The sequence below is a fragment of the Myotis nattereri genome (assembly GCF_964212035.1).
Source record: "Myotis nattereri genome assembly, chromosome: 12".
Taxonomy (NCBI): Eukaryota; Metazoa; Chordata; class Mammalia; order Chiroptera; family Vespertilionidae; genus Myotis; species Myotis nattereri.
The window spans coordinates 65,845,377-65,859,454 of NC_138087.1; the positions used below are offsets into that span (position 1 = coordinate 65,845,377).

General features: G+C 37.1%; 1 protein-coding gene across 1 annotated transcript in view; it reads left to right on the top strand.

Moving 5' to 3' along the window:
- Window positions 1-13,838, top strand: part of HSDL2 (hydroxysteroid dehydrogenase like 2) — a 47,466-nt gene extending 33,628 nt beyond the window's left edge. The window contains exons 8-11 of the mRNA XM_081103276.1: window positions 1,208-1,279; window positions 2,921-3,067; window positions 5,450-5,578; window positions 13,071-13,838. Coding sequence (XP_080959402.1) covers window positions 1,208-1,279; window positions 2,921-3,067; window positions 5,450-5,578; window positions 13,071-13,183 — 461 coding nt within the window. The 3' untranslated portion in view covers window positions 13,184-13,838. The remainder of the gene's footprint in view (window positions 1-1,207; window positions 1,280-2,920; window positions 3,068-5,449; window positions 5,579-13,070) is intronic.
- Window positions 13,839-14,078: the final 240 nt, after the last annotated feature.

A 14,078-nucleotide genomic window follows, 5' to 3' on the forward strand; every position in this document is an offset into this window, starting at 1 on the left:
AATGCATTTTACTTTATGTATAAATTATAACGCACACTAAATAATAGACGTTTAATACATGTTATATTTAGCTTATTTGTGCTAAAGTATATTTTAAATATTATTCATTAGGTTGAATGTTTATATTTGTATCATCCCTGTTTCTTCAGTTTGAACAGAATCTAATTAAATAGCTCTTCACAGTTTTACAAAGCACTTTTATATACATTGTCTAGCTAATCTCATAGCAATCCTGGGAAGGAGGCAATATCGTTTAGGGGGTAAGAACATGGAGTTTGGGAAAAGACAACTCAGGTTCAGATCCCAATTCAGCTGCACTTTAGGTGAGTCACCACTTTCTCTGAGCTTCACTTTCCTTACTGGTAAAATACTGTAATGATACCTTCCATACAGGGTTTTGGTAAGAACAAAATGCAATAATGTATATAATGTGCTTGGCACAGTGCCTGGCATATGCTGCAATCACTGTATTCAGGAGTTAATATTTACAGTAGAAAAACAGGTCCAAAGAGATTATTAAGCCTTTGTCTAGGAGTATCAGCTAGTAAATGGCAGAACCTGAATCTGATCCAGGTCTTCTGGGGCCTGGTATAGTGTAATTATCACTTCAGGTATTAAAGATATAGTGTCTTTATACACAACATTTTAAATTTGATTTAAATTAAAAACCCTATTTTAGATTTGAGAGTGTTGAGAACTTAATATGATTAGGTACTGTGGTAAGTGTTAGGATATAACAAACCCAATGCATTCCTGCCATCCAGTTTTGCTTTGCTTTTGATCTTCTGAGAGGGAGGAGCAGACATACAGAGACAAAGATGGGGACAAGTCCTTTTTTACTGAGGAATTCCCTTCTCTTAGGGGGCCAGGTAGGAAATGAGTCTTAAGCACCTTGGAGGGATGTAGCCATAAGGGTTTCATGGATAGGTGAGAAGGGGGCAAAGGCTCCTGGGAGAGCAGTTAAGGGCTTAATATGTGACTCTTCGGTTAGATCTTAGGGATGAAATTTTCCATAGGAAAGGAGGATAACTTGGTTATGGGGAAAGTATTTTAGCTTAGTGGTGAGGTAGTTTAACAGTTCTCATGGGGGTCTTTGCATTGCACCATTTAAATAAAAACAGATACAATGTATATTAAACAGGTGTTAAAATCTTAATTTATTGAAGTTCTTACAGTAACCTGATTATTTTGGGGGTCATTTTTTCAGGCCATCCTTTGTTACCAGATTTCTTCTTAGATGAATACCCGGATACAGTTACCAAGAAAATGGAATCACATGGTAAGATATAGACCATATTTTATGTAGGAAAATAAAGATACTTACATATTTTTTCCAAAATAGAGAATTGGACATTTCTGTCTTCTGGTGCTGTGTACAGGGCTGACATGGGGCCTTCTGTTACCTCCTCTGCTTAAAAACTACACTTTTCAGCATGCTGAGATGCCAAGGTCCTTCCCTTCCCCGTCTTTATCAGTCGTGCTTTGGGTGGGTGTTCTTCCCAGGATGAACCACCAATAGGACCTCACCTTCTGTCTGCTTCTCTGGTATTTGGGAGCTGTGAAATTGGATTGAAATATGGGGGCACCCTGGCCTGTGTGGCTCAGTTGATTGGAACATAGTCTCATACACCAAAAGGCAGTGTGTTTGATTCCTGGCCAGGGCACATCCCCAGGTTTCAGGTTCCATCCCCAGTTGGGGTGTGTGTGGGAGGCGACCAATAGATGTTTCTCTCACTCTTTCGTTCTCTCCCTCTCAAACTCAATAAATAACTTTTAAAAATTAAAAAGATAGCCACTTTAAAAAGAAGAAGAAATGTGGGGATTTCTTGAAATCAGTATTATAAAACAGAGGGATAGATTTTAGTATAAGATCAGAGTCTGATGAGAACCTTTCTTCTTTGTTCAGGTGAGCAGAGCTATTCTTCCATTGATATCTTTTATGAGGTGTGAAGCACAGGCAGTCCTGTGTTTCTGAGGCTGACTTCATCTACCTTAGAGTTATTGACCTTTCTTCCTAGATCCTGACAGTAAATGGTGTGTCAGTCTAGGTGATGTTTAGTATTTGTCTTTTTTTTGGGGGGGGGGGTACATTAAAAAAAAAAAAATATATATATATATATATATTATTTCAGAGAGGAAGGGAGAGGGAGAGAGAGATGAGAGAGAGAGAGAGAGAGAGAGAGAGAGAGAGAGAGAGAGAGAGAGAGAAACAGAAAGAGAATCATTGATTGACTGCCTCCTGCATGATCCAGGATCTAGCCTGCAAGACGTGGGCATATGCCCTGACCGGGAGTCCTTAACTGTGACCTCCTGGTTCATAGGTTGACACTCAACCACTGAGCTGCCGCAGCCGAGCTTGTACATTTTTATATTTATTTAGTGTGAAATTAGGAGAAGCTGTGTTGGGGCTGCTAGCTGTATGTTTGTTTGTTTTAAGTAATTGAGATGCTCTAAATATATCTTTCCATTAAAGCTTACGTAGTTGTATCTACTGACTCTACTGACTATGATCTCCAATTCAGCTCCACTAAGTACACAGTTGATATCTCCATCTTTCTGACTCTGGTGTGTTCTTTTTTCATTTGGTTTTAGAATTCAGAGTGGATAATAAAGGAGTGATTAATTAATACCCCCTAAAATTCCAATAGTTTGTTTAGGCCCATTTATTATAAGTGCCGTATACTTTTGCTCTTTTTAAATCTAACCTGAGAATCAGTCTTTTACTTGGAGAGTAAAAATTGATGTGTTTGGCTGTTATTCCGTTATTTTGATTTATGCTTTCAGATGCCACTGAATATGTTTAAGGTCACTTTGGTCAAACAGGTATAATTGGTAGCAAGTTTATTCTGTTAATTAATTGTGTGTGTGGCCTTATCTTGCCTAGCCTTTATAGCCATTTTCATCAACAATTATTTTGCAGGTGCTGGTACAAAGTTGAAAGAAGAGCAGCAGCCACCATCAAAACCACCTTCTGGAGCTGTGAAAGAAACGTTTAGAATCGTTAAGGCCTCTCTCAGCGATGACCTTGTCAAAGCCACTCAAGCAGTTTATCAGTTTGAACTCTCAGGTAAGGATTACGCTGGTTGTCTGAGTGTTTCAGGAAACAAAGGAGGATATTTCCCTTGGACAAAAATCAGCCTCCAGGAATCCCCTATCTAGCTGACTGTATGGAGAACCCTTACCCTAGAATGTAGCCATTTCAAAATAACCAATAACTACTGATATGTATTTTTAAGTTAACGTCAGTGTATATGGGCATATATAAAATAAAATGTTGTTACAAATACTTTCACTGTTAAGTAATTGAGAGGAATCCTACTTAGAAGGGCATGTGGATCAAGACAGGTGGTGTAGTACAATAATTTATTATCCACCGTGAGCGCTTGCCATTTGTATTTTTGAGATGATTCGTCAGTCTGAATGTAGTCAGCTTTTTAAAACCTCAATATTTTTCTTCTCAATATAGTATTAACATGGTAATGACAGTTTTAAGACTAGCTACTTCATTCCTACTGTATGGAAACTGACATTATCAGTTCTTTTATTTTTTTTCTCTCCTCTATTTTATCTTAATTAATCTGTACCTTCCTGTTTTTACTTGCTTTTCTTTGTTTTTGTTTTTTAAAAATATATTTCTATTGATTTCAGAAAGGAAGGGAGAGAGAGATAAAAATATTAATGATGAGAGAGAATCATTGATCGATTGAGCCTGCAACCCGGGCATGTGCCCTGACTGGGAATTGAACCGTGACCTACTGATTCATTGGTTGACATTCAACCACTGAGCCACACCAGCCGAGCTTTCCTTCTTTTTCTGTCCTTAGAACCCACGTCCATTGATTCAGTCACTCTCTTGCCTATATCCTAAACTTCTGGACCTCTTTACTTATGTCACAATCTGCCAAAAACTTAGTCCTGACTGAATCAAACTATCTGGCTGCCCCATAGTTGCATCTAGACTGCTAAATCTGCTGGAGAAACAAAAAAAATAAAAATAAAAAATCATACCACCAGTGGATCTGTACTAGTAGAGATTCATCATTGTCCCTCTTCTACTGGGGTCTAAGCAGCACCTCAGAATTCTGTGTTTCTGTGATAGCTTACTACCTCATTTTCCACAGTGACTATTTTAAACCTCAGTGTCCCTCAAATCTTCCATCTCTCCCTTCACCACTTCCCTGCCAGTTTCAATGGATAATTCCATCTCCTCTTTTACAGAGATAATATAAGCCTACAGATAAATTGCTTCAGCTTCCTTTCATCTGATATTAAATTAACCATTATAGGCATCATCCTCTCTTCTCCTCCCAATGGAATAGAGCTCAACTCTAGATCAGTGCATCTCAAGCTTTAAAATTCATGCTAATTACCTGGTTTCAGGCTACAATGCAGTAGGCAGGTCTGAGGTGGGATCTGAATTCTGCATTTCTGACAGTTGATGACAGTATTCAGTCCATGGATCCCACTTTGAGTAACAAAGTTCTAGATTCCGTTTCCTCTGGCTTCCTCAGAGACTTTGTGCTATTAATTGTGCCCTCTCTTCCACCTGTTCATCCTGCAGCCTCCTTCCCAAATGTATTTTAACGTTCTCAGTCTGTTCTATTATTTTAAACACAATAAGTAAAACTTATTTTCATCTGCGATTCATTCTGCGGTGGTATCATTTTTCTTCATTCCCTGAATTTGTTTTCACCAGGGTCCTTGGTGGCTTCTGTGTCACCAGTGGGCATTTGTCATTCTTACCTTGTCATAACTCTGGAGTATTTGATGGTGTTGGCCACTGTTTCCTTCTGGAAATCCTCCCTTTTCTTGGCTTCTTTGACAAGACCTTTCCTTCTCTATCTGTAATCATGCCTTCTCAGTATCCTGTGTCAGATGCTTCTCCTTTGTCCTTCAAGGATGTTCTTCAGATCACTGTCTTAGCACTCCACAGATTTTCACTAGGAACCTCCAACGACTCACAAGACTTCAATGACCATATGAATAGACTACTTATATATCTATATTTCCAATCTAGTAAGACTTTATTTGACATATTCACTTGGCTAGCACAAAGGTGCCTCAGTTTGAAAATATCCAAAGCAACTCACCATTCCCAATGCCAATATCCACTCTCTATCTTCTGATCCTACTATATTTTTTTCTAGTTTCTTACCTAGCTAGTTCTTACTTACCTTTAAAAATCTCAGTTCCAGTTGGATTTCCTGGCTCCACATCACCATCCAATTCCTCTTTTGTAAGAACTGGCTTATGCAGAGTCTTCAAAGCCTAGCCTAATGCCAGGTACAAAATAAGTATTTAATAAATATTTGCTGAAAATGATAAGAGTCCTTGGGATTTTAGCCTGGGAAGAAGCAGTATATAAGATTATTGTAAGTGTAATGTTATTAAGTTGAAGAAGAACAGGGCTTCTTTGGCATTTATTTCTATATCTTTACCTTCCGTGTAGGTGAAGATGGTGGAACATGGTTTCTTGATCTTAAAAACAAGGGTGGGAATGCCGGATATGGAGAGCCATCTGATCAGGCAGATGTGGTGATGAATATGTCTACTGATGATTTTGTAAAAATGTTTTCAGGTGAGTTTTTAATTTCCTCAATTTATCAATAAATTTATCAATAAATCAACAAACAACAAGTACATTGTTAGTGGGATTGCAGATTGGTGCAGCTGCTATGGAAAACAGTACAGAGGTTCCTAAAAAAAATTAAAAATAGAACTACCTATGACCCAACAATTTTGTTTCTGGATATTTATCAGAAGAAATCTAAAACACACATTCGAAAAGATATATGCACTGGTATGTCATTGCAGCATTATTTACAGTAGTCAAGATATGAAAGCAACCTGAGTGTCCATCACCGGACAAGTAGAGAAAGAAGATATGTATATGTATATATATATATATATATATATATATATACATATATATATATATACACACACATATATATATATGTATATATATATATACACACACACACACACACGTATATGTATATGTATATGTATATGTATATGTATATGTATATGTATATGTATAATGGAATATTACTGGGTCAGAAAGAATGAAATCTTACCATTTGCAACAAGATGGATGGAACTAGAATATTATGCTAAGTGAAATAAGTCAGAGAAAGACAAATACTGTATTATTTCACTTATATGTGGGATCTAAAGAACAAAATAAATGAACAAACAAAACAGAAACTGACTCATAGATACAGAGAAAAAAACTGATGGTTGCCAGATTGGGGTGGGGGGTTAGAGGGCAGGGTGAAAAAGGTGGAGGGATTAAGAAATACAAATTACATAGTTACAAAATAGTCATGGGGGTGTAAAACACAACATAGGGAAGATAATATTATAATAACTTTGTATGGTTCCAAATGGGTACTAGACTTATTGAGGGGACCACTTCATAAATTATATAAATGTCTAACTACTATGTTGTATATCTGAAACTAATATAAAGTAATATTGAATGTCAACTGTAATTTAAAAACAAAAAAGAGCACATCTTGGGAAGTAACTACTGTTACTTCTACTGCCCCTTCTACTTGAAGCAACAAATGGGGAGTAGATGCCAGAATTTCCTTTTTGTATGACTGATAATAAGATAATGTTGGGGACAGAGAGTGAGTTCAAAAGGACTCCTAGGTGGGCTTTATTTCTACTAGTTGGACTAAGATATCATTTCCAATAACACCTGTGTCACCAGAGATGCAGGACTCAGCTGCAGCTCATTTATTGAAAGTAAAGTCATGCCTCAATCTTGCCAGCTATTATTGAAGAAAATAGCCACCCTCTCCCGTGGCTCAGGGACCCTGCTTTCTGTGGCATCCCTAACCAAGAGAACCTTTTGCGTAGTTTCCTGTTCTGCCCATGAGCCAGAAACATTTTTAGGGTAATTTTTAAATTTTTTTCTACTCTTAGAACACTACTCCAAATGGTTAAGTCATTTATTTCTGTATTTATTAGAAGCAGCATTAACATTATAACAGTCTAATCTAAAGATTCTTTCATTTAATAAATTATTAATTCTTCCGTTTTAATCTTCATAAATTAAAGATCATAGTGCATTCTGTAGGTCTTGCCTTCCAATTCTAATCCAGGATGCTCTATACACTGAGCCAAACAGGCTAGGGCTCTTTTTCACTTTTTTGATGATATATTTTGAAACACAAAAGTTTTTCATTTTGATGAAGACCACTTTATCGGTTTTTTTTATCTTTTGATACTTGTGCTTCTGCTATCAGATCTAAGAATCCTTTATCAAATCCAAGTTTTGATAATTTACCCTTATGTTTCACCCTATGAATATTTAATTTTAGCTCTTATAATTAGGCCTTTGACCAATTTTGAGTTAATTTTGTATATGGTGTAAGGTAGGAGTCCACCTTCATTTGTTCGCATGTGGCTATTCATTTGTCCCAGTACCATTTGTTTAATAGGTTATTCTTTCTCCATTGAATGGTCTTGGCAACCTTGTTAAAGAGCAGTTGACCATAGATATATGGATTTAATTAAACCCATATATATAAGGGTATAGTTAAACATAAAATTACCATAGGATCCAACATTTCCCCTTCTAGGTATATACTCAGAAGAAATGAAAACAGATACTCAAACAAATACACATATACATATGTTCATAGCAGCACTGCGCAATAGCCAAAAGGTGAAAATAACTCAAGTGCCCACCAACAGATGAATGGATAAATGAATTATAATATATAAATAAATTATTGTATAAAACTAGAGGCCCGGTACACAGATTTGTGCACTGGTGGGGTCCCCCAGCCTTGCCTGCGCCCTCTCATAATCCGGGACCCTTGGGGGATGTCGGACTGCCAGTTTTGGCCCAATCCCAAGCCTGGCCAGTGGGCAAAGTAGCCAAGGAGGAGCCAGAGCCTGAGCTGGGCGCTGTGCCACTCCAGCTCATCCGGGTCCCGCTGCGCCTGCTGCCACCTCTGCTGCCACTGCTCAATAGCACTGCTGCGGAGGTGGGAGAGGCTTCCGCCACTGCAGCTGCGCTCGCCAGCCGTGAGCCTGGCATCTGGCGCCCGTTGGTCAGCTGAGCGGTGCTCCCACTGTGGGACCGCACTGACCACCAGGGGCAGCTCCTGCATTGAGCATCTGCCCCCTAGTGGTCAGTGTGCATCATAGTGACCAGTTGACTGATCGTTTGGTCACTTAGGCTTTTATATAGAGAGATGAACTATTCAGCCATAAAAATAAATGAAGTACTATTTCATAGTACAATTTGGGTGAACCTTAAAAACATGTTAAGTGAAAGAAGCCAGACACAAAAGATCACATATTGTATAAATCCATTTACATGAAAAATTAGAGTATGTAAATCCATAGAAAGCTGATTGGTGGTTGCCAGGGCCTAAAGGGAGGGGGAGCTGCTAATGCATAAAGGGTACAGGGTTTCCTTTTGGAGTAATAAAGTGCTTGGGGACTAGATAGAGGTGGTGGTTATACAACATTGTAGCTATACTTAAATGATACTGAATTGTTCACTTTAAAATGGTTAATTTTATAAAAAATAAATAAAATGGCTTATTTTATGTCATGCAAATAACACCTCAATTTTAAAAGGTGTATATATATAAAAAGTGTTTTGGGCCTTTCCCCCTTCCACTCTTGAGAGGTAATTTGTCTTCAGGTCTTTTTGGTATTCCTTTCTATATTTAACCACATTTTTCAATGTTTTCATATTTCTCAATGTTCTATTTATAGTATTTATACTATTTTCTTTAGATTCACTAAAGAGTGATAGGTAAGATTTAAATTCTTTTATAGCACCTTGATTCTGCTTCACCTCCCTCTTATTCTCCCAATTTAATTATTTTATAACTTTTGATTAAATTAATACTCTGTGTTTAAATAATGATTATTCTGGCATAGTTTGCTGCTGAGTCAAATAGTATATTATTATTATGTTTCCCCTAAGAAATAACTTTTATTTTTCCTGGTCATAAATAATTGCCCTATTTCTTCCCCATTAAAATACCGATAAAGAAACTAAGCAAAATTCTCCTATACTTTTCTCACAACCTCTTGATACAATTTCTACTCTGCCAAAAGTGTCAAATTACCTGTCAGTCTACTTTTTTTCCTGGAACCCTTTGTCTTCTTGTTAAATTCTGAACAGGTAACTCATTATAATAGCCTGCTACACAGCTGTGATTCTAGCTAGAAGTTTCTTTAACTCTCTCCTGCATTGAATCTCCTATTTCTGTATCCCATGTCTTCTCTCTTGGTTTGCATCCTCATTTTGGTGTCACAGATTCTCCAGTAGCTTCATGAGAAAGGATACAAAAGAGGTCATTTTAATAAGTGTCTAAAACAACTTGTATTCTACCAATTCATTGTTTGTCTGGGTAGAGATTTCTGGGTCGAAATTAACTTTCAGAATTTTGAAAGCATTGCTTCATCTGCTTAGATTACCATTGAGAATTTGATACTATTCTTCTTTTTAATCTTTTGTTTCTACTCCTCCCTTTCTGAAAGCTTTAGAATCAAAATGATCTTTCTCTGTAGTGTTCTGAAATTTCACAATGATATAAGGTGGTGTGGTCTTTTTTTCTTTCATTTTCCTGGGTATTTGATGGGCCTCTTGGGAATGTATCTTACGTTATTTCTTTGATAGTTCTCTTGGTTTTCTTAGTTCTCACATTTTGGAGAAAACATTAGCTCTCTGGTTTAGTCATTTTATTTTTAAGAGATTGGCTCACCTTATTAATTTATTTTGTTTTGTTTTGTTTTGCTAATCCTCACCCGAGGATATTTTTCCACTGATTTTTAGGGAGAGGGAAAGAGAGAGGGAAAGACAGGGAGGAACATCAATGTGAGAGAAACACATCAATCGGTTGCCTCCGCAGGAGCCCCAACCAGAGCCCATGCCTAGGAGGATCTTGCATCCAAGGTAAGTGCCATTGACCGGAATCGAACCCGGGACCTTTGGTCCGCAGGCCGACACTCTATCCACTGAGCCAAACCAGCCAGGGCCTTATTCTTTTTTTTGAGTTGTATTTTTTTCTTTAGTTTTTTTCTTCTATTACTTTTTTTTAATAGTAAGGAGAGACTTTATTTGAAAAGATTATTGGGGTAAGGGCCAGAGAGAGGCTTTTCCAATAGTGAGTCTCGAGACTGTTACAATAGAAAGACAAACATTAGTGTCTGTAAGTTCTGTGACCAGAGATGTGCAAGTGTCTCCTTTCTATTATATTTTTTTACTGATTTTTAGATAGAGAGAGAGAGAGATAAAGAGAGAGGGCAAAACATCAATTGGCTGCCTCCTGCATGACCCCCTACCAGGGTTTGAGCTCACAAACCCCCCTCCCCAGACCTAGAATGGAATGCAACTTTCAATGCACAGGATAATGCCCAACGAATGGAGTCACATCAGCAGGGCTGTATTTTAATGTTGCCTATCAAATTTTTAATTTCCAAGAGCTCACTCTTGTTTTCTCTTTCTTTCTTCTCTTACTTCCCCCTTCTTCCTCTTCACTCTACCCAGTTTCATTCCCCTTCTTTAGTTCCTCCCCATTCTTCTCCTTCCTCTCCCTCCCCCACCCCTTTTCATTCTGTTCTTTTTTTCTCCCTCTTCCCTATGCTTTCTTCCCCCTTTCTCCTCCAGAATCCTGTTCTTGCTGTACTGGTGTTATATCTTCTCTTATGAGGACATGAATTACAGAATTTACTTGTTATTCATTTACTTTGTTTCAGTTTTCTTCTGTGCTACATTCTCTGTTTCCTCCAAATTGCTGTTATCTGTTTTTTGTTCTGGGGGTATTTTGTTTTTTGTCTCCTTTTGATGTCCATTCATCTTTATGGGCAAAGCTCTATAGAGCTGATTGGAACCTCTGTATGCATGAGTAGACTGGTGGGCTTATGGACTGGTGAGTTCCACTGTAGAGTGACAAGAGCAGGGAGCCAGTTTTGTGGCTGAAGGGTATCTGAATATTAGTGTTTGTAAATTCTTGGAGGGGTTGTTCTGATCCTTCAAAGAATAAAGATCTTCCAGTATCTTCCATGTAAATTAAAAATTATCCCTTAATCTGTTATTTGTGAATGCAGGTATTTTAGCATCACATTTCCTTGGACTAGTGCTCAGCACAGTTTATTCATTAAAATGAAAGAATTAGATTTGACCCTTTCTATCTATAACCAATCTATAAATGCTTTGCTACAACTCCGTTTCAGAATAATTTAAAGGTATCTAGTAACTCAGTAGGTATACAATATTAACCCACACATTTTTCTACAAACAGCCTGTACATGGCCCAGTGAAAGTTTACTTATGCACCAGATACATATTGTGCCCTCTAGAGATATGACCTATATATAATTTGGCATAATATAGCCCAGAAACTATAAATGAGAATAAGTTACATAGGACTTTGAAATGCAGCATCATCATATACAAGTAGTGTGACAAACAGAAAGTCCAAATCCTCTCTGAGCCTCAGTTTCCTCATGAATTCCTCTGTGTCAGACTCTATACTAGCACTGCAATGAGAGTCCCAAATAAAAACAAAGTTTCCTCCCTTGGTGAGCTTCTATTTATTATATGTTGTTATTGGCTATAATTATGTTTTTAAGCTCACACTTTATATCCCGGCATTTCTGTAGTTAAAATCATGCTAACATACACTTTTGTGGCCATACCTATACTTTTAATGATCTTTTCTTAAGAATATTGCCCTAACCAGTTTGGCTCGGTGGATAGAGCATCGTCCTGCAGACTGAAGGTCCCAAGTTCGATTCCGGTCAAGGGCATGTACCTTGGTTGCGGGCACATCCCCGGTGGTGGGTGTGCAGGAGGCAGCTGATCGATGTTTCTCTCTCATCGATGTTTCTGGCTCTCTATCTCTCTCCCTTCCTCTCTGTAAAAAAATCAATAAAATATATATATATATATATTTTTTTTATTTTTATTTATTTATTTTTATTATTGCTTAAAGTAATACAAAGGGTATTACATATGTGTCCATTCCCCCCCCCCCGCCCTAGACAGTCCCCTAGCCTCACCTATCCCCCAGTGTCTTATGTCAATAAAATATATTTTTTTAAAGAATATTACTAGTACAGGCAGTCCTCAGGTTATGTCGGACTTGACGTACGTCGTTTCGTCGTTACGTTTCCATCTCCCATTTATTTATTAAAAAAAAGTTCCGTCGTTTTGACGTATGTACTTATGTCCTTCATGGTTTTTTTTATATATTTTTTATTGATTTCAGAGAGGAAGGGAGAGGGAGAGAGAGATAGAAACATCAATGATGAGAGAGAATCACTGATCGGCTGCCTCCTGCACGCCCCCAACTGGCGATCGAGCCCGCAACCTGGGCATGTGCCCTGACCGGGAATCGAACCGTGACCTCTCGGTTCCTGGGTCGACGCTCAACCGCTGAGCTACACCCGGCTGGGCAGTCCTTTATGTTTTTTATTATTTATTTACCACAAGTAAAGGTCAGGAATTGTTATCTTTCTTTTAATTTTTTTTTTTACTGTTTCACTTCATTACTGCTGTGTGTGTGCTCCATGTGAGTGACATAGGTGCTTATGTAGGTGGGTTCCGACTTACGGCGAAAATCATGTTACGTTGGGTCCATAGGAACGGATCTCCGATGTAACCTGAGGACCTACTGTATATGTATTTAGATTTTTTTTTAAAAAATCTAAACTTAAAATGTTAAGAGTTTATTGAACTATAATAGATTAGAACATAAAATAGATAATATTTGTTTGCCTCAATTCATTTGAGGGCCATGTATCCTTGGGAGTACTGTAACAAGTTTATAAATGCTGCATCTTCAGCTTTTTGCTATAATCTTTTACTGATTGTTGTTTTTATATTATCTTATATTAAAAGATATTGTTAACATCTAACTCTATGAATTGGGATTCCCAGGATACTAATTTTAAAAATGCTGTAATAGTTTTGTTTCACAGACTTACAGAACTCCAGAATATTCTTTTCATAATGCATGTTCTTGAAGCAGTATTTCCTAAGGGTACTAATTGATGCTTTTTCCTCTCTCAATTTCTTGTTTTAGGGAAACTGAAACCAACAATGGCATTCATGTCAGGAAAATTGAAGATTAAAGGAAACATGGCACTAGCAATCAAATTGGAGAAGCTAATGAGTCAGATGCAGGCCAAGCTGTGAAGGAAAAGAAAAAAATATGTCCATGTCCAAACTCAGAAAAGTAAACGGGCTCAATAGTTAAAATCTAATGTTTGTTTTCTTCCCTATTGTATTATAAGGATATGCGTGTCTGCCCTGGAAGAAATATAATTTCTGTATCTATAAGACTTGAAATTATAATTAAAACAGTTAGCAAAAACATAAGCTTCATTAAGTAAATTCTAAGACATTCTTTTTTTATATTTTGTGAGTTTTGCCCTCTGAGCTATAAACCATTTACCATCTTCTTCTAGGAAAAGTATTATGAGCAACCAATCTAGGTCAAGCAGTAAAGTAACATTAGCTCTTTTCAAAGCTTTTTCCCATGGAAAATATGGCCTGTCACTTCTAAAATTTTTAATTGAGGGTTGTATACCAATGAAAATCGTAATGATATTTTAGATTTTTATATGCTTACTTTAAGGAAGATAGTCTATAATACATTTTCACAGGAATCACATAATAAACTAATAAATACTATTTTGAAGACTAATGAAACAAAAATGGAGTTTTTCATTTTGTTAACTAACTTTTCAGGTATAAGTCATCTATAGGAAAATATTAATGTAATTCAACTAATATATATCCTATTTTAAATTATGTAAAAGTGAGCTAAAATAAAATAATTTCTCCCCAGAAATATGTACTTGCTAACAATGTTTTGAAATGAGAACATTAGAATAGATGGTTGTTACAGGCTTAAATGTCTGCCCCCAAAATTTTTGTGTTGAAGTACTAACTTCTAGTATCTCAGAATGTGACCGTTATTGGAGATAATGCCTTTAAAAGGTGATTAAATAAAAATGAGGCTTTTAGGATGGGCCCTAAACCAATCTGAGGTCCTTATAAGAAGGGAAATTTGGGCACAAAAGAGAGA